This window comes from Littorina saxatilis, linkage group LG9 (genome assembly GCF_037325665.1).
Source record: "Littorina saxatilis isolate snail1 linkage group LG9, US_GU_Lsax_2.0, whole genome shotgun sequence".
In the NCBI taxonomy this organism is placed as follows: domain Eukaryota; kingdom Metazoa; phylum Mollusca; class Gastropoda; order Littorinimorpha; family Littorinidae; genus Littorina; species Littorina saxatilis.
Window position 1 is genome coordinate 882,956 of NC_090253.1, and position 20,074 is coordinate 903,029.

Below are 20,074 nucleotides of genomic sequence, written 5' to 3' on the forward strand. Positions count from 1 at the left end.
CAATAATTCTGCACCATCAACAACTAATGATATCCAGCACGTTTGATTCGGAGCACGGGGATATGCCAAAATAGAACAACTAATGATATCCAGCACGTTTGATTCGGAGCACGGGGATATGCCAAAATAGAACAACTAATGATATCCAGCACGTTTGATTCGGAGCACGGGGATATGCCAAAATAGAAAAATTACGATGTCTCTGACAGACACTTAAACGACAACTGCAAAAAATCATGACTCGCTTCTGAGGTCAACATCTTACCTCAACAACTTCCTTCCAGGATAACGTCCGCACGCACGTAAATCTGTTATCAAAAGCAATCATATTTCAGAGAGATTGAGAGAGTGAGAGGGAGAGAGAGAGAGAGAGAGAGAGAGAGAGAGAGAGAGAGAGAGAGAGAGAGAGAGAGAGAGAGAGAGACAGACAGACAGACAGAAAGAGAGAGGGAGAGAGTTTCTGGTGTATATCTGTTATAGGTATTAAGTGAAACCAGGCATTACGCGTAATGCCTGAAATGTCCAGGCATTACGCGTAATGCCTGTGACCACTAGGCATTACACGTAATGCCTAAAAACACCAGGCATTACACGTAATGCCTGAAATTTGTCTCTCAAAATTACGCTTATTGCCTGAAGCAATTCAGGCAATACACACAACATAAAAGCCTATTGCACTGAACAGTTATCCATTACCTCTTGGATGACGGTGAGAACATTTTTTAAGGACAAAGTGTTGACAAAATGTCATGGTGTGAATATAGTAACTTGACATTCGATCAAGTGAGCTTTGAAATGATTGCACATTTTATTTTGCGATTATGAGTGATGGTTCGCAATGCAAAATAATGTATTTCTGACATAGTGTTCACCACAGTTTGAATTTCACGTAAGTGTGAGTGCATGTCACAATGGAAAGCCGAGGTCCAATATTTCCAGTCGAGTTTTCACCAGTTGCTTATTCGTCACCATGAAGGATAATGAAAAAGAACAATTGTTTACTCGACGTTTGTTTGAACATTATGAAAAGGACGGCAGAAAGTTGCTCCCGAAAGCTGTGTACTTCAGAACAATCGAAGAAGTAAAAGCTGCCTTCCAGAAAACGACAAAGTCACGTCATGAGTATCATCTCTTGGGAAAGTAAGTGATGTGTGGTGTTTGTCAAAAACAGATTTGAGTGTTGGTATTCAGCTCTACGTCTTTCGTAAAACAATACTGAAACCGGGTTATCTCCAATGCTGTCTCTGATAGAGTAATTGACACATAATTATAATGTCAGCGGGAGGATATGCTGGTAGAATGGATGAGCGAGAACAAGACTACGAACTGGACTGCTGGCATCAAATTTGTCCAGTTTAGAAAGAACACGAGTCACCACGCCGGTATAGGCAGATCGCCATTTAAAGCAATGTTTGGCACGGAAGCCAAGATCGGTCTGAGATCAACAACGTTGCCCGATGGGATCATAGACTTGATCGAAACGGAGGAAGAATGACAAAAGTCATTATTGTAACCAAATGAAGACATCGACATGCCCCAAGCTGAAAGTCAGACGCCTGGACCGTCATTTGGTGCAATACCCCAAGGTGAAAGTCAGACGCCTGGGCCGTCTTTTGGTGCAATGCCCCAAGCTGAAAGTCGGACGCGTGACCTTCTTTTGGTGCAATGCCCCAAGCTGAAAGTCGGACGCCTGGACCGTCTTTTGGTGCAATGCAACAACCACAACAACAAATCAACAACCAACAACAAACCACCACCCACCAACCAACCACGACCCACCACGACCAACTACCACACAACCAACCACGACCCACCACCAACCACCAACCACGACCAACCACCCACAAACCACCAACAAACATCAACAGAAACCTCACCAACGACAATTGCAGAGAGGTTTCAGGCATTATATACGTTTAGGCATTACGTGTAATGCCTGGTCACAGGCCTGAACATTTCAGGCATTACACGTAATGCCTGGTTTCACATAGTGCCTGTAACAGGTTTCAGGCATTACGTGTAATGCCTGACAATGATTTTCAGGCATTACACGTAATGCCTGGTATTTTTAGGCATTACGTGTAATGCCTAGTGGTCACAGGCATTACGCGTAATGCCTGAACATTTTAGGCATTACGCGTAATGCCTGGTTTCACTTAATGCCTGTAACATATACGGCTTGTGTGTGTCTGTCTGTCTGTCTGTCTTTCTGTCACTTCGCGATGCACGGCCAAAGTTCTCGATGGATCTGCTTCAAATTTGGTGGGCATATTCAGGTAGACCCCGGACACAATCGTGGAAAATTTTGAACACGTGCGTGCTCTCAGCGCGCATCGCTGAACCGATTTTGGTTTTTCTGTGCATAATAATAATAATAATAATAAGAAGAACATTTATATAGCGCTAAATCAAAAACTTTCGTTAAAAAGGCTTGCTCTAAGCGCTTGACATCTAAACTAAAACGTCATTCACACTCTTTACAATGATGTACAAGAACTTCATGTCACACTCTTTCATTCAGTATAGCACCATTCACACAGTTGTTATTCTGTACAAGACACAGTTGTTATTCTGTACATACATCCATTCCCAGTTACTCTTCTTTATCTTCTCCAGTGTTTTGCGCGTTTATCTCCCTTCCTTCGTACGGATCTACTTCTTCCCGGCGAAGCCGTACCCGGCGAAGCGGGTATTCATCTAGTATACATATATATACAAAAGAGAGTGAGAAATAGAGAAAGAGAGAGAGAGAGAGAAATCGAACTCGAACTCGAAAACTTTATCCATATGGTCCTTTCTTACAGCTAGAGAGAAAGAGAGAGAGAGAGAGAGAGAGAGAGAGAGAGAGAGAGAGAGAGAGAGAGAGAGAGAGAGAGAGAGATAGAAAGAGAGAGAGAGAGAGAGAGAGAGAGAGAGAGAGAGAGAGAGAGAGAGAGAGAGAGAGAGAAAGATCAAATCAGTTCAAATCAAATTTTATTTTTAATTTTACGAGGGTTGTGGCATACGCAATACAAACGAGCTTTTTTCAACCAGTCCCTCGCCCATAGAGGGACTACTCTAGTCTTATATACATATACAAAAGAGAGTGAGAGAGAGTAGAGTGAGAGAGAGAGAGAGAGAGAGAGAGAGAGAGAGAGAGAGAGAGAGAGAGAGAGAGAGATGCTTTACACCAAGATACACACAGACAGACACGCACATACACACACACACACACACACACACACACACACACACACACTCGGGCTCCCGTTCCCAGGAACGATAGTCAACAGCCGAACACATTTTCCTAGACTTTGAACGGACACATGTTCCTAGAACAGAAAAGTCCTGGCCTACATTTGAGGGTGGGACTTTGGGTCCTTGGGGACATCTTTTCCTTTGAAATGTTGCAGGGATACAGAGTGCACCGGACTTTGACATAGGTCGACACGTCATCCTTTCACACCGCTAATTCAGACAACACAGATGTTCGCGATTTCTATCTTCTAGAGGAGACAATTAACTCCGTCTGTTCTAAATTCCCTTTAAACTATGTGGGGTTTAAAAAAATAAAATAAAAAAATAAAAAAAGGTAAAAGCATTATAACCACAATCACTACAGCTATGCTCGTGCACTCATGTATCTAATCATTCAAAGGTGTGGCCTTCAGTGTATGACTATTTGATGTTTCTGTGAGCGAAACATGACAAGGGAGGCAATCTTTGCTGACAGATATCTGGCTTCGAATCTCGACACGCACGCGTGATTTGACCAGCATCGCGCAGCAATTGGATCAGACTAGGCTGGTCCGGTCAGTCTGACAGGTAAACGTTAAAAAGCGGAGTACAGAAAAAAAAGGTTCGGGGGTTTCGCACCTAGTTACACGTTCTGTGACACAGGGAGATAACTCATTAATTTTCATCACACAGTTTGTTTTTTGATTTTTTCTTTCATATTTTTTTCTTCTCCAAAATACTTTGATGATGATGGCGGAAAACTCCTCATATCATTGATGGTGATTGGAACAAATAATTTCTTGCTCAGCTAACACCTGGGCGAAGCCGGTTTTTTGTTTGGGTGCGTCACAAAAACAAACACGGCCGGAGTGCTATGTAAATTATAAGTTGTTCTTTTAAACCTGTAGAGAAAAACATGTAGCAGTTTGAACCAGAGTTATGTGTGTGTGTGTGTGTATGTGTGTGTGTGTGTGTGTGTGTGTGTGTGTGTGTGTGTGTGTTGTTTTATTTGTTTGTTTGTTTGTTTGTTTGTTTGTTTTGTTATTGTGTGTTATAAATCGAAGTAGCAGTTCCGGAGCAAGTGTCTTTAGGTTTTTCCATTTACCGTCATAGACTACGTTTTCTACCGTTACCCAGCAAACAAATGTACGGTAATCTAAAGAAAAAATAATAACTACAAGCTTGTCCAATGCGGCTTCGGTTGTGTCGTGTGAGCTTTAATATCTCCCTTACTTTAAAGCAGACGAAAAGCAGACATTTTTTAAAAAATTTTCCCAAGGGAGGATTCGTTTTTCACAAATCCTTGCAAGAATCAAACATACTTCTGCACGCTTTCTTTTCATTTCATTTGGGTGCTTTTCTCAACACGTCCGGTCAGGCAAAACGCACGCAGAACGCAGTGCTGGAAAATCACAATGATCGATATTCCAAAACATGTTGGATGACGAGAGCTCAATTGCGTCAAGGTCAAGCACAGACTAGTACTCTAGAACCTGAATAGTTTATGCCTATCACAGGGTGTACACACCTATTCTCTTAGCGGAAAAAGACTGTTGTGTGGTTTAGTCGTCACCACGCTACCTGTTACCGACAGCAATGTAAAAGGCAATACATACGTTACGTTACTAACTCAGACATCATTGCCTCGTGTGCTTAAAAAAACGAAATGAATGATACATTCTGAAGGGGAAAAGTTTGAAAGTATGAAAGGTTGTTTGTTTGTAACGGTTCATGGGCTGAAACTCCCACGGCTTTTACGTGTACGACCGTTTTTACCCCGCCATTTAGGCAGCCATACGCCGCTTTCGGAGGAAGCATGCTGGGTATTTTCGTGTTTCTATAACCCACCGAACTCTGACATGGATTACAAGATCTTGTTTCGTGCGCACTTGGTCTTGTGCTTGCGTGTACACACGGGGGTGTTCGGACACCGAGGAGAGTCTGCACACAAAGTTGACTCTGAGAAATAAATCTCTCGCCGAACGTGGGGACGAACTCACGCTGACAGCGGCCAACTGGATACAAATCCAGCGCGCTACCGACTGAGCTACATCCCCGCCCCTGAAAGGTTGTTGAATCTTGGAAGGAATCTTGTTTGGAAGTGTATGCAGGGGAAACAGCTCTGTTAGGGCAATCATTGCTTTTTCATACTCCCGGAGGATTTACGAACAGAGTTAACAAATGAAAGTGCGCACAGAAGCAAATGTTAAGTGCGCATTAGATTGGCAACAAAAAATGTAGCGAAAGGGAAGTTTTGTTTTACATAATAGTTTACTTCCCAGTTCAAATCCCAAACACAGAGAATCAAAGTGAGCAATGCAACTCAACAAATATAACTTTTTACCTTGCTGAATAATAGAAACAAAAGGTGTACGGGCAAGATCTTGTCAGATAGAGCCAGTGAGTCTGCGCCGGCATGAAGTCTAACGCGGCTTATCGGTAACAGGCAGATGAGCCCTCATCGTGTTTACATGGTGGTCGACTGTCCAACAGAGTGGATTGTCGCGGCAGTGCTTCTTGATGGCAGACCCTGTCCTTGCATCTCATGCAAAATGTCCAACTGTTTCTTCATCAATAGATGTTTTTTTCTTGGATGGTTGTTACGGCTAAATGAAGAAAGAATTTGAAAAAAAGAGCACATGATGTTTGTGAACAAAAATTGTAAACCAAAACAATTCTAGTAAATAAACAATAAATTCCTTCGAGGTAGGAAAAACACCCCCGTCAAAGGGAAATAACCTTCTCAGTTGGTGGCAGTGACTGAGTGAGAATGGTTATTTCCCTTTGACCATAGATGTGCCTCTATAAGTCCTTGTATAATTTTAATCCACCAATAACTCCCTAACCGTGTGTTTGACTGGTCCCAATTTTTGTAAGGACCGTCTCAGGAATGTATAGAACCTGTTCACCAAGTTTGGTGACGATCGGTCCGTTCATTCTTGAGATCTATATGCGAACACAAACACACAAACAAACAAACACATCGACCGAAACCTATACACACCCCTATACCGGGGGTGTTATAAAGGAATTCGATCACCCGCTCTGGCAAACTCATTCGCCCACTCCCTGCAGCAAACTAACTTATGTAGGCAGCTATATCAGTGTCATTCAACAATGTATGCTGTGGAACCCGCGTATAAGTAGCAGGGGACGACCTAGAAAATAAGATACAAGAAATGAAAAACAGTTTGACATTCTAAGCTAGTGGGATTTAAAACAGTAGGATCAGGATATTTAATAATAATAATAATAACGATTACTTATATAGCGCGTAAACCTCGTGGTGACGAGCCCAGAGCGCTTTACACTTACACAATCATAATACAAACAAGGAAAGAGAACTAAATCCGAATAAATTCAAACATGGTCACACACACCCACACACGCATGCACACACACACGCACACACACACACACACACACACACACACGCGCGCGCACACACTCACACACAATCTTTCTTTCGTCATTGTCAATGTTCAGGTAACCCGCAATGTCATTCCATGTACGCATACGTTATTCTAGTACAACACACACAGGCACATACACATCCTCATGAACGCCACACTTTAGTATATAATACACGTGGCAGCGCCGATGACTCACCGATCATGGGATCTCCTTCAGAGGTCTAACTTAAACATGTGTGTTTTGAGGGCTGTTCTAAAGGCAGATGGTGACTGGGAATCCCTAATGCTCCGGGGGATTTTCTCCCAGACAAGAGGTCCCTGGTACTTGAAGGATCTCTCAAATCCATAGTTAGTTGATTTTCTGTTTCTTTTTGGTTTACTAAGTACATTGGTATCTGTTGCAGAGCGAAGAGAGGAGAGGTTTGAATATTTTGATAACATCTCAGAGAGATAAGCAGGTCCTGTACCATGAAAGAAAGAGAAACAAATGCATGCAATTTTGTATTGAATACGACTTCTTACAGGCAGCCAGTGAAGGGATCTCAAAACAGGTGTGATGTGGTGTCTTTTAGGGGTCTTTGTGATTAATCTAGCGGAGTTGTTCTGTACTTTCTGCAGTTTTTCAATGAGATAGTCAAATGAACCAGAAAGAAGGGCATTTCCGTAATCTAGCCTTGAAAGAACGAGAGAGCAAATGAGGGTTTTTGTAGCATCGGAAGAAAGGCAGTGGCGGATGGAGCTAATTTTTCTCAGTTCATAGTAGGCATTTCTACAGACAGTGGAGACTTGTTGTTTGAAGCAGAGAGTTTCGTCGAAGATGACACCGAGGTTTCGTACTTGAGAAGCCAACTGAATATCAGTTCCAGCTATAGAGATTTGGGCAGGAAGGGATGGTTCTTTTTTAAGAGAAGGGGGTACAACTAGCATGATCTCGGTCTTGTCGTCATTAAGTTTCAATTTATTTTCGGTCATCCACAATTTCAAGTCAGAGATGCAGTTCTTAGTTGTCTCGATTGTGTTGGGGAGGTCAGTAATAGGGCCAGATTTTTGTAACTGAGTGTCATCAGCAAAGCTTTCATAGGAAACAGAGTGGCGAGAGATGACATTAGATATTGGTTTCGTGTACATGATGAATAGCACCGGGCCAAGTACAGATCCTTGGGGGACACCGAAAGTCAACGGGGATGGAGCAGATTGGAAGCCGTCAATGGAGACTATCTGAGAGCGGTCTGTGAGGTAGGACTTAAACCAAGCTAAGGCAGTGTGGCAAATACCAAAAGAATTGTGAAGTCTTGTCAGGAGAACGGAGTGGTCAATAGTGTCAAATGCTGCCGAGAGATCTAATAGAGAAAGGACAGACACATGCTTTTGATCGAGAGCTAAGAGAAGGTCATTTGCAACTTTGATGAGAGCGGTTTCTGTTGAGTGGCCAGCCCTATACGCGGACTGATGGGGGTCGAGGAGCTTGTTCTGGGTGAGGTGCCCAATGATCTGAGAGAGAACTATCTTTTCAAGTAATTTCGAGAAAAAAGGAAGATTTGAGACGGGTCTGAAGTTTTTTAGGCAGTTAGGGTCTAGGGAAGGTTTTTTAAGCAGAGGGCGGACTACCGCCGATTTGTATACAGATGGGAAGATCCCGGTGGCCAGCGAGTCATTGACGATACCGGTAATGCATGGAACTAGCGCATCAATACACTGGTTGAGAATGCACGAGGGCAATGGGTCAAGCTCACATGTCTTACGGTTGGATTCAGCAATTTTTTCTCTGACAAAACATTCTGACACATGGTGAAAACCCGAGAAAGATGTTCCTGAGAATTTTTTCTCTGTGAATTTGCTGGTGGTAGAGGTTAGCTGAGAGTCAAGTTCTTCTCGTATTGTCTGTACTTTAATTCTAAAGTAATCGGAAAATTCACAGGGTAGACGACTTGGAGTGTATATGGTCGGGAGAGGGCAGTTTTTCTCTTTACCAAGCAGACTATTTGTGACAGAATACAGCTGTTTCATAGTCTTAGCTGCGAGTACCTGGGCTGAGTTATATGCAGTTTTGGCAGCTTCAACAAAGCGATTAACCTGGTGTTTAGCTCTGTTAAAAATCTCTGTGTCGATGTACGTGCTACGGTTGAGGAAATCTGGGAATGAATATCCAGAATCTGGTTGATGCCATCACAAACATGTCATGTACAAAACCTACAGGACACATATTATTGGAAACAGCTTTGTTGTCAGAAGCGCTACATTTGTGTACAGTTTCTTGGTAGAGATTTCTGAAAAAAGAAAGTGACTAATGAGGAGAACAATGTTAGTGCTCAAACAAGTTTTAATGGAAGTGCGCTGGCTGTGAACGATGCTTATTTATCAAGACAGGTGTGACCACGAGCTTTCGTCATTCCAGATCTGTTCGTATTCCAATCAGTGCATTTTCCATTAGGCTGGATCACAAAGCCTATCAACAACATGAAACCAGACCCTATTGTTTGCTGTGGTAAAGCGATACACCATCAAGAATGCATTTTAATGTGAATTCGCAAGAGACAGCTTTGACCAGAAACATTTGGATTTGAGGGATGTGTGTGTAGGGGAGGGGGGGGCACGTAAACTATATGACAAACACATAACCACTGTTCCAGAACCGCGGGGCTTTCACAAAGGATAAGTTGAACGGAAATTATTGATTTTTTTCTTCGTTCTGTTCAGTCAACCGTGGTTGTTCACGTCACGTAGTTTGTGAAAAGTGTTTTATTGTCGTTTCTCAGTTTATTTACAAAGCATGCCTGAAGGGAGAGAGAGACAGAGTCAGAACAGTTTGGCGTTCCTAGCCAACCCACTCGTACCATTGTTTGGAATGGTGGAATTAAAAATGGGGAAGAGGGAAGACAGTTTATTCTGTGTAACAATGCATCACCTGAATTCAAAGCATACTTCTTTTTCATATGGATTGTTTCACAAATCTTGCTTTAACAGTTTCCACATTAACCTGAAGTGATCACGGTTTGGCTTTCTTTTTTCACCTTTTGCATTTTTTTTAAATACAAAATTCATCAATTCATTTTTGTTTTAAACTTTAGTTTGTTGCATTTTTTTGGGGTGTGTGTGTGGTTTTTTTTTGTGTGTCCTTCTAAAGTTTGCAGAAGGGGTGAGGGGGGAGGGGGTGTAATACATGCACTCATTCCTTATCCTGATCCATCAGAATGCTAGTCAGCAAATAGAGCAATTTGACAAGCATCCATTGAAAGCGACTGATGGATACAGAAAACGACTGATGGATACAGAAAGCGACTGATGGATACAGAAAGCGACTGATGGATACAGAAAGCGACTGATGGATACAGAAAACGACTGATGGATACAGAAAGCGACTGATGGATACAGAAAGCGGCTGATTGATACAGAAAGCGACTGATGGATACAGAAAGCGACTGATGGATACAAAAAACGACTGATGGATACAGAAAACGACTGATGGATACAGAAAGCGACTGGTGGATACAGAAAGCGACTGGTGGATACAGAAAGCGGCTGATTGATACAGAAAGCGACTGATGGATACAGAAAGCGACTGATGGATACAGAAAGCGACTGATGGATACAGAAAGCGACTGATGGATACAGAAAGCGACTGATGGATACAGAAAGCGACTGATGGATACAGAAAGCGACTGATGGATACAGAAAACGACTGATGGATACAGAAAGCGACTGATGGATACAGAAAGCGACTGATGGATACAGAAAGCGACTGATGGATACAGAAAGCGACTGATGGATACAGAAAGCGACTGATGGATACAGAAAGCGACTGATGGATACAGAAACTTTCAATGGAAATCAACAAATCAATCAGTCAATTATTCAAAATTAAAAACGCAACATTAATCAATTCACCAACCTTTTATTAGTCTTACACAGACAATCCAGATGATGTGGTATACTGTACACACCAAACTTTTCATGAACCCAAAATAACAGCGAGTAACACTCCTTCCAATACCCACCATACCTTGTTCTTGTTTATCACAGAGCTTTGTACAAGTTCAGATTGCCACACAACGCATATCAAGCACTTTATGTACAAACAATATGACAGAGGATAACGTATTCACCAAAGGGGTTTGTATCAAACTACCGTGCTGGGGCCAGTTCATCATTATTTGGGCATTTCATATTGTCTTAGCATTCCTTGTGAAGCCTTAAGTGTAACAATTAAGATTATGGGGGCAGTTTTCAGTGTAACATTGTCAAAAATGTATGAAGACATCTGCATTTATGCCATTTCTTGCAAGAATTCATACATTTTTTTTAAAAGTTTATTCAGAAAGCAGGAACTTCATTCCCAATAGATAGTGTCTGCAGTACCTTTACTTTTCACTGGGACACACAGTGGAGGGGTCCATCACTATAGCAAGAGGTTTGTCGGAAACACGTGGACAGGAGCCCGTGTGAAGTTATTGGTCAGAGGAAAAGCAAGGGCATTCACTCTTTCACAACCCATACAAACCCGACAGAGTTATTTCCCAAAAATCGTCTATTTAGTCATTTTGATACAAACTCCTGTGGTTTTGACACTAAAATGAATTACTGCCACAATGTCTAAAAGTCACACACGCAAACTCACACAGACACCTCTGCCTTTGTGGTTGGAGGGGAATAGTATTTTCCAGAATAAAAATTACTGCAACAAACAAACAAAACCTGTACAACTTCTGACATATTTGGCATTCACAACAATATTAATTACCGTAAAGTACTGAGTATAAGCCCATGACATTGCAAACGCCCATCCCCCACCTTGGAGCAAAATCCGTGCAAAAGGTGAAGTACCGAGTAAACGCCCCACTTTTGCAAGGCTAAAAAATTTAAAAAACGAAAAATCGAGAACAGGGAGAGAAAAAAGGAATGCCGAAAAATGTCGTGTCAGAGTTGCTTCCCCTTGCTTTTGGCGCTTCTTTCCAAGAAAATGCCGAAGCGAAAATCTTACTCAGTAGAATTCAAGTTGACTGCTCTGGAGCACCTCAACAGACACGGGAATTTCAGTTCCACGGCCGAAGAGTTTGGTGTGGACAGAAAACAAATTAGGATGTGGCGAGCTAACAGAGATGTCCTTCTGCAGCATGAAACTGGCAGAGAAAAGCGAAAGTTGAAACTGCACCCTGGTCGGACTGTGAAGTCGGAGGAGTTGGAGGTGATACTTTTTGAGTTTCTACAAGAAGAAAGAAGCAAAGGGCGAGTTGTTAGAAAAAAAACTTGCAGAGAAAAGCGCGACAGTTAGGGGCGGGTCTGAAACTTCAAGACTTTGATGCGTCAAACATGTGGCTACAAAGGTGGAAAAAACGGCACCATGTATCCATTCGCCTCTGTACGTCCAGTAACCAGAAGGTGCCGGCAGATTTTGAGGATTTCAGGTTTTTCAAGTTGTTTTTGAATAAAAGCCGTTTTTATTGATGTTCATTTACAAGTGATGGTGTGTATAAAGCCTTACGTATGTCTGTCTGCGAGTTTAACAATGTTATAATACACAAAATATCTTCATGTTGCTTCACATTTGCTTTAGTTTGAACAAACATAACACTTTACATACCAGATGGTATCATTATGTGAATCATGTCTCCATTGCAATGAAGAATAAATTATATGTTCGTGCACAGGGTCAAGTAGCGAGTATAAGTCCACTTTTGTCCGAACTTCGTGCAGAGGGGGGGTGGGCTTATACTCGGTACTTTACGGTAAGCACACCATTACATTCAGTGTGAGAGAATGCAAGTAAGATCAGAATAAAATGTAATCCATGTATCATATGAACAAACCATATAAACATATATCATATATTAGCAACCCCAAAACATCATGTACCATTTACTGTAAGTACAGTACAAATTCAAATGTTAAGTTAAAATACATGCTTGGTGAACACAGGTGTATTCAAATTATGATGGTTGTCTAGCAACACAACTCTCTTTATGAAATCTGTATAGATAGTTCGAGAAAACTGCGTCAGTACAAATTGTGAGAAATTGCACTCATGAATTTAATTTCAGTGCAATATAACATACGTATGGTAAAACAATATCTAGTAGTTTTGTGAGGTTACCCTCATGGAAATACATGTACAAATACTGGTAAACAAGAAACAAGTCTACTTGTTTTTGAAGAGATTGAACGATTTTCAATTAACTGAAGTGAAAATAAATTAATATTATCATCACATTTTGAAAATGGTAAAAGCAATATCCATGGCCAGTTTTCCCAAAATAAAACTCAACGTAAACTTGAGAGTTCATTCAATTGCGAGTATTAACATTTGCTCAAAACAAAGAGAGATCGAGAAACAGTCACAGAGTGTATCAACAGTCACAGAGTGTATCAACAGGCACAGAGTGTATGTTATGGAGTGGTATAGCCCGGTTTTTAGGCCAGATGTTATGGAGTGGTATAGCCCGGTTTTTAGACAATCATAAATGCCTCTACACCACTCTATAAATTTAGTATTTGTTTACAGACTTGAATGTAATCTGAATAGTTGTCCGCTACCGTAGCTTACAAGGCACAAGCGCACACGCACTCACACACGCAAAAACCTGGTGTTAAATGGATCTTGACACTGCCAAGACTAATTATTATTAGTTTACAAAGCTTTTTACATCACAAAATCATTTCCGGGCTTCGACCAGTACCCTAGGCCGACAACACCGCAAGAAACTCTACAGTCCAAGACGCAGACACCTTTTGGCTCAAACAAAGCAGCTTAACAGGTAAGACGAATAGGTATTCTACTGTACGTTACCCTACTGCCATCTTTCGGCTTTCAAGATGTTGGTATGGCTGTAAGTCCTTCAGACGACTGACAAGGGTGCACCAGTCCTCACGACACCGCAACCATTGCTTGACGTAGTCCTTGATCCTTCCAGTTCGTCTCGGCGGCTAACTGTAGAACCCTGCCAGCTCTCCATGCCATGGTCATGTCCACAAGCCGCAGTTGACTGGTTCAGTTCAGCCTCCGGCGATGAAAACCCCCCAGTTGGAACACTGTAAAGTTTATAGTCCATAAATCAACTTGTCTTTAGTTTCTTTCACTCGCACAATAAAAATACTCACTCGTCCAACATATTAAGCTGCATGAGCCAATATAATTATTTACACGTTAATTCCTGTTTTCTAAAGCCAAGAAAACGTTACGTAAAACCCTCACATGTTTAAGCAGTATAGCACAATAGCTTAGGCCTACACAATAACATTAAACACAGAAACAGTCACTCTTCTCACATACGACAACATGACATGAAAATATAACCGGTTTCAAACATACCTCAAAAGAGTGTAAAGCCAACATTTAGTACAGTCGCCGGCCTGGCATGAATATGAAAATGGAAGATATCACGTAGACTGATAGGGAAAGTTCGTCAGTCTTCATCCTTCTTCAGTCAGATACCTAAAACAGGAGCCCGTCTGCTAACGTGTTACGAAAAACATGAGTCGAGCTTGGCTCCTTGACGGCGACTGATTTTACAAAGTCGTTTTTGCTATGACATTGCCAGTGAGCTGTCGCCTGCATTACTTGCACGTGAAAAACCTTGTCAGTTACACAAAGGTTCAACTGCGGTCAACGCGACGGTATGCAGCCTATAGCCCTTTCCAATGTCTGACCATCGCTATAGTCTATTCTATTTACAACAATACACATTACCAAAAATACGAGTAAACCGCTTCGTAACATCACCCCCTTTCCTCAAAAGAAAATGAATTGTTGAAAAAACGATGAAATTTTCTGAATCTCGATCAGAGATTATCCAAAAAGTCAAAAGAATTATATACAGGTCATGTTCAGAAGCTGTTTAAAAAAAATATCATGAATGAAACTCGAGTAAGACCTTGCAAGAATATGCCAGTCAACACATCAAATCAAAAACCAAATCTGAAAATGTTACTGGACAAACAGGACAAACAAAACAATCATTCACACCCGTGTAAGCGCACGTGCCTTGAGATAGAAAACAATACTGCTAAAGGGTCAAACAAACAAACACTATTGGGCGCCATTTGTTATGGAGTGGTATAGCCCGGTTTTTAGGCCAGATGTTATGGAGTGGTATAGCCCGGTTTTTAGACAATCATAAATGCCTCTACACAACTCTATAAATTTAGTATTTGTTTACAGACTTGAATGTAATCTGAATAGTTGTCCGCTACCGTAGCTTACAAGGCACAAGCGCACACGCACTCACACACGCAAAAACCTGGTGTTAAATGGATCTTGACACTGCCAAGACTAATTATTATTAGTTTACAAAGCTTTTTACATCACAAAATCATTTCCGGGCTTCGACCAGTACCCTAGGCCGACAACACCGCAAGAAACTCTACAGTCCAAGACGCAGACACCTTTTGGCTCAAACAAAGCAGCTTAACAGGTAAGACGAATAGGTATTCTACTGTACGTTACCCTACTGCCATCTTTCGGCTTTCAAGATGTTGGTATGGCTGTAAGTCCTTCAGACGACTGACAAGGGTGCACCAGTCCTCACGACACCGCAACCATTGCTTGACGTAGTCCTTGATCCTTCCAGTTCGTCTCGGCGGCTAACTGTAGAACCCTGCCAGCTCTCCATGCCATGGTCATGTCCACAAGCCGCAGTTGACTGGTTCAGTTCAGCCTCCGGCGATGAAAACCCTCCAGTTGGAACACTGTAAAGTTTATAGTCCATAAGTCAACTTGTCTTTAGTTTCTTTCACTCGCACAATAAAAATACTCACTCGTCCAACATATTAAGCTGCATGAGCCAATATAATTATTTACACGTTAATTCCTGTTTTCTAAAACCAAGAAAACGTTACGTAAAACCCTCACATGTTTAAGCAGTATAGCACAATAGCTTAGGCCTACACAATAACATTAAACACAGAAACAGTCACTCTTCTCACATACGACAACATGACATGAAAATATAACCGGTTTCAAACATACCTCAAAAGAGTGTAAAGCCAACATTTAGTACAGTCGCCGGCCTGGCATGAATATGAAAATGGAAGATATCACGTAGACTGATAGGGAAAGTTCGTCAGTCTTCATCCTTCTTCAGTCAGATACCTAAAACAGGAGCCCGTCTGCTAACGTGTTACGAAAAACATGAGTCGAGCTTGGCTCCTTGACGGCGACTGATTTTACAAAGTCGTTTTTGCTATGACATTGCCAGTGAGCTGTCGCCTGCATTACTTGCACGTGAAAAACCTTGTCAGTTACACAAAGGTTCAACTGCGGTCAACGCGACGGTATGCAGCCTATAGCCCTTTCCAATGTCTGACCATCGCTATAGTCTATTCTATTTACAACAATACACATTACCAAAAATACGAGTAAACCGCTTCGTAACAGTGTATCAACTGTCACAGAGTGTATCAACTGTCACAGAGTGTATCAACAGTTACATACAAGTGTTCAGACAAATGTGTAACGCCAATGGAATGGCTACACCCATGAAAGACTGCACTGCATCCCTGCTCTTCAAATGTTTAACAAAGATGTTACTTTAGTCTCTCTAAGTCATGGTGATTTTTACCCTAGCTGTGATGAAGAAGGTATGGAAACCATGACCAGAAGTAACATGTGACAGGGAGACTACTGCGTCACCCTTCACAGCAGACTCTGCAGTTGTCGGCCGTGGAAGAGCGCAAGCTATTTATAGTTCGACTTTATTTCTACGTTGCTGACACCTGTGAATTGTAGAGTTCTGTTTGTGATAGGGTACAGCTGCTGCAGTCTCCTGGTATGTTCTAGGGAACCTTTGTGTAACCATAACAGTTTTCATAGGGCTAAGAAAATAGCTCTAAAATTCTCAATCCCATTTGACTGGGCTTTGCCTCTGAAGATGATCGTTGTGTTCCGACACTCGGTTTCAAACACATGGTTATTCCAAATCCTCAGGCTCATTCTTCTTACCCTGTGACACCTATGTGGTTATCAGAAGTTACACTTGTTCATTGTTAGAGTTCTGTATCAGCCACCAAACACCAATGCTATAATAACGGACGTCTAGGCTGGTACAACTACGACTCCACGTTGTCATCTGGTAAGCTTTGGTTCCATGACGATATCTGTTGATGACAATGTACTTTAGCCATGACAATATCTGTTGATGACAATGTCTGTTGATGATAATATCTGTTGATGATAATGTACTTTAGCCATGTCCTTTGCAGGCCCTAAATATCTTCTTAAACTGTGTACATTGGCAACAATTTTCACAACCAAAACTATAAATACCACAGAAAACGTCCAGGCTATATATGTTATTAACTTTCTTAATGAAGTCATTCAACCAAACCAATAAACAAAAGACGAATATAAGTCATAATGTACAATAGAGTTCACAGTAAAGTGATCTGCAGAATGATGTCAACCAACTTACCAGTGAATGCAGTAAAATGATACGTTAGCATTCTTTGGCAACATAAATGTGTGCAATACCACCCAGTTATTCTCAAATACTGTTGCAAAACCAATACATCAGTTAACAAATAACTGAAGGAAATACACAAGTGAAAACCACTGAAATACAAACAACAAACACAAGTACACTAAAGACCTTTAGCTGCCATGATAATGACGTAAAATATCAGATACATTAAATTAATGTGGTCATTAATGTAGTATGAATGTTGTGCCACATACATGTATACCTTGTCTAGAAAACGCCATCAACAATAAAACAAGAGACCAGTGTGTTACTGCCCAGTGTGTTACTGCCCAGTGTGTTACTGCCCAGTGTGTTACTGCACAGTGTGTTTTGAGGAAGGGGGAGTGGATTAAGTACAACGTAGAAACTCAAAGATAGAGTTACCTGTGTCTACCCAGCACAATTCAATTTACAACTGAAGGTTCAAGGCCACATAAGTGACCTTTAGTAGTCGTGGGGGGTAGGGGTGTAGTGGTGTTCAGTACATGTAGTTTGGGGGTGAGTGTTCAGTAATCCTGGTGTGGTGTACGGTAGTCCTGTAGTGTGAGAGTGTGTGTGTGAGTGTGTGAGTGTGTGTGTGAGTGTGTGTGTGAGTGTGTGAGTGTGTGTGTGTGTGTGTGTGTGAGTGTGTGTGTGAGTGTGTGTGTTTGTGAGTGTGTGCCTGCATGCGGGCAAGCATGTGTGCGTGCGTGCAGAGTATGTGTGTCTGTATGCGTTTGTTTGTTTTCAGCAGTCTAGGGTGTGTGTTCAGTAGTCGTGGTGAGATGTACAGCAGTCGTGTAGTGTGTTCAGAAGTCCTGTAGTTCAGGGATGTTGTAGTACTGGTCGATACACTCAGGGTTGGCTAGAGCTCCGCGCTGTGGAACAGACATCCCAGAGATGGCGCGCTTCACCGCAACCTCCACCTTCTTCCCGCTGATTGTGTACTGCAAAATAGGGAAAACATTTCTTTTTCTCTTTTCTTCTTTTTGTCTTTTTCATAACTTCATTGTCCCATCGCTGGAAATTCTGGTCGCTTCCTCCCAGTGGAATGCTAGCAGCAACAGAGTCGCGCTACCCAGGTGTGTGCGTGTTTAGTTGTAATTGGCCGCCACCTGCCCTTATGACAGAATGACCCAGGTGTGTGCCACAGGGGTGGAACATTGATACTGTCTCTGAGTCTGCACATAAAGTTGACCCGTGTCCGCCCGGCCTGGATTCAATCCCATGACCCTAGGATCGCAAGTCCAGTGCTCTACCCACTGAGCTACCGGGGGCCCTCACGGCAAGTCCAGTGCTCTACCCACTGAGCTACCGGGGGCCCTCACGGCAAGTCCAGTGCTCTACCCACTGAGCTACCGGGGGCACTCACGGCAAGTCCAGTGCTCTACCCACTGAGCTACCGGGGGCCCTCACGGCAAGTCCAGTGCTCTACCCACTGAGCTACCGGGGGCCCTCACGGCAAGTCCAGTGCTCTACTCACTGAGCTACCGGGGGCCCTCACGGCAAGTCCAGTGCTCTACCCACTGAGCTACCGGGGGCCCTCACGGCAAGTCCAGTGCTCTACCCACTGAGCTACCGGGGGCCCTCACGGCAAGTCCAGTGCTCTACTCACTGAGCTACCGGGGGCCCTCACGGCAAGTCCAGTGCTCTACTCACTGAGCTACCGGGGGCCCTCACGGCAAGTCCAGTGCTCTACCCACTGAGCTACCGGGGGCCCTCACGGCAAGTCCAGTGCTCTACTCACTGAGCTACCGGGGGCCCTCACGGCAAGTCCAGTGCTATACTAACTGAGCTACCGGGGGCCCTCACGGCAAGTCCAGTGCTATACTAACTGAGCTACCGGGGGCCCTCACGGCAAGTCCAGTGCTCTACCCACTGAGCTACCGGGGGCCCTCACGGCAAGTCCAGTGCTATACTAACTGAGCTACCGGGGGCCCTCACGGCAAGTCCAGTGCTATACTAACTGAGCTACCGGGGGCCCTCACGGCAAAACCAAAGACAGGGGCATGGATGCAACACAGCATGATAGAGTTGTGGTTACTGCTGTCTGCAGTGGATAGAGTTGTGGTTACTGCTGTCTGCAGTGGATAGAGTTGTGGTTACTGCTGTCTGCAGTGGATAGAGTTGTGGTTACTGCTGTCTGCAGTGGATAGAGTTGTGGTTACTGCTGTCTGCAGTGGATAGAGTTGTGGTTACTGCTGTCTGCAGTGGATAGAGTTGTGGTTACTGCTGTCTGCAGTGGATAGAGTTGTGGTTACTGCTGTCTGCAGTGGATAGAGTTGTGGTTACTGCTGTCTGCAGTGGATAGAGTTGTGGTTACTGCTGTCTGCAGATTGCTTCTTTTCCTTCTTCCTTCATGGGCTCAACCTTCACTCATGTTTTGCACGAGTGGCTTTTACTCGTACGACTGATTTTACTCTGCCATTTGGGCAACCGTACAACGTTTTTAGAGGTTGCATGCTTGGTATTTTCGTTTTTCTATAACCCACCAAACTCAAAAGGGGGGTCTCACTGTAGTGAGTGTGGGTGTTCTTCAACCCCAGGGCAAACGTCAACCCCAGGGTGTTCATCAACCCCAGGGGAAACATCAACCCCAGGGTTTGTTTGTTTGTCTGCTTGCTTAACGCCCAGCCGACCACGAAGGGCCATATCAGGGCGGTGCTGCTTTGACATATAACGTGCGCCACACACAAGACAGAAGTCGCAGCACAGGCTTCATGTCTCACCCAGTCACATTATTCTGACACCGGACCAACCAGTCCTAGCACTAACCCCATAATGCCAGACGCCAGGCGGAGCAGCCACTAGATTGCCAATTTTAAAGTCTTAGGTATGACCCGGCCGGGGTTCGAACCCACGACCTCCCGATCACGGGGCGGGCGCCTTACCACTAGGCCAACCGTGCTGGTATCAACCCCAGGGTGTTCATCAACCTCAGGGCAAACATCAACCCCAGGGTGTTCATCAACCCCAGGGCAAACATCAACCCCAGGGTGTCATCAACCCCAGGGCAAA

General features: G+C 43.2%; 1 protein-coding gene across 2 annotated transcripts in view; it reads right to left on the reverse strand.

The window, feature by feature from the left end:
* Positions 1-10,501: 10,501 nt before the first annotated feature.
* LOC138975021 (acetoacetyl-CoA synthetase-like) overlaps positions 10,502-20,074 on the reverse strand; it is a 38,616-nt gene continuing 29,043 nt past the window's right edge. The window contains exons 18-19 of one of the 2 annotated variants that reach the window (XR_011458472.1): positions 15,589-18,003; positions 10,502-15,308 (exon numbers count right to left, since the gene is read on the reverse strand). Coding sequence is in view for 1 of the 2 variants with exons in the window: in XM_070347669.1 (XP_070203770.1) it covers positions 17,866-18,003 (138 nt within the window). In the remaining variant the exon portion in view is untranslated. Of the gene's footprint in view, positions 18,004-20,074 lie in introns of both variants that reach the window. The other variant, XM_070347669.1, reaches the window with a different exon arrangement.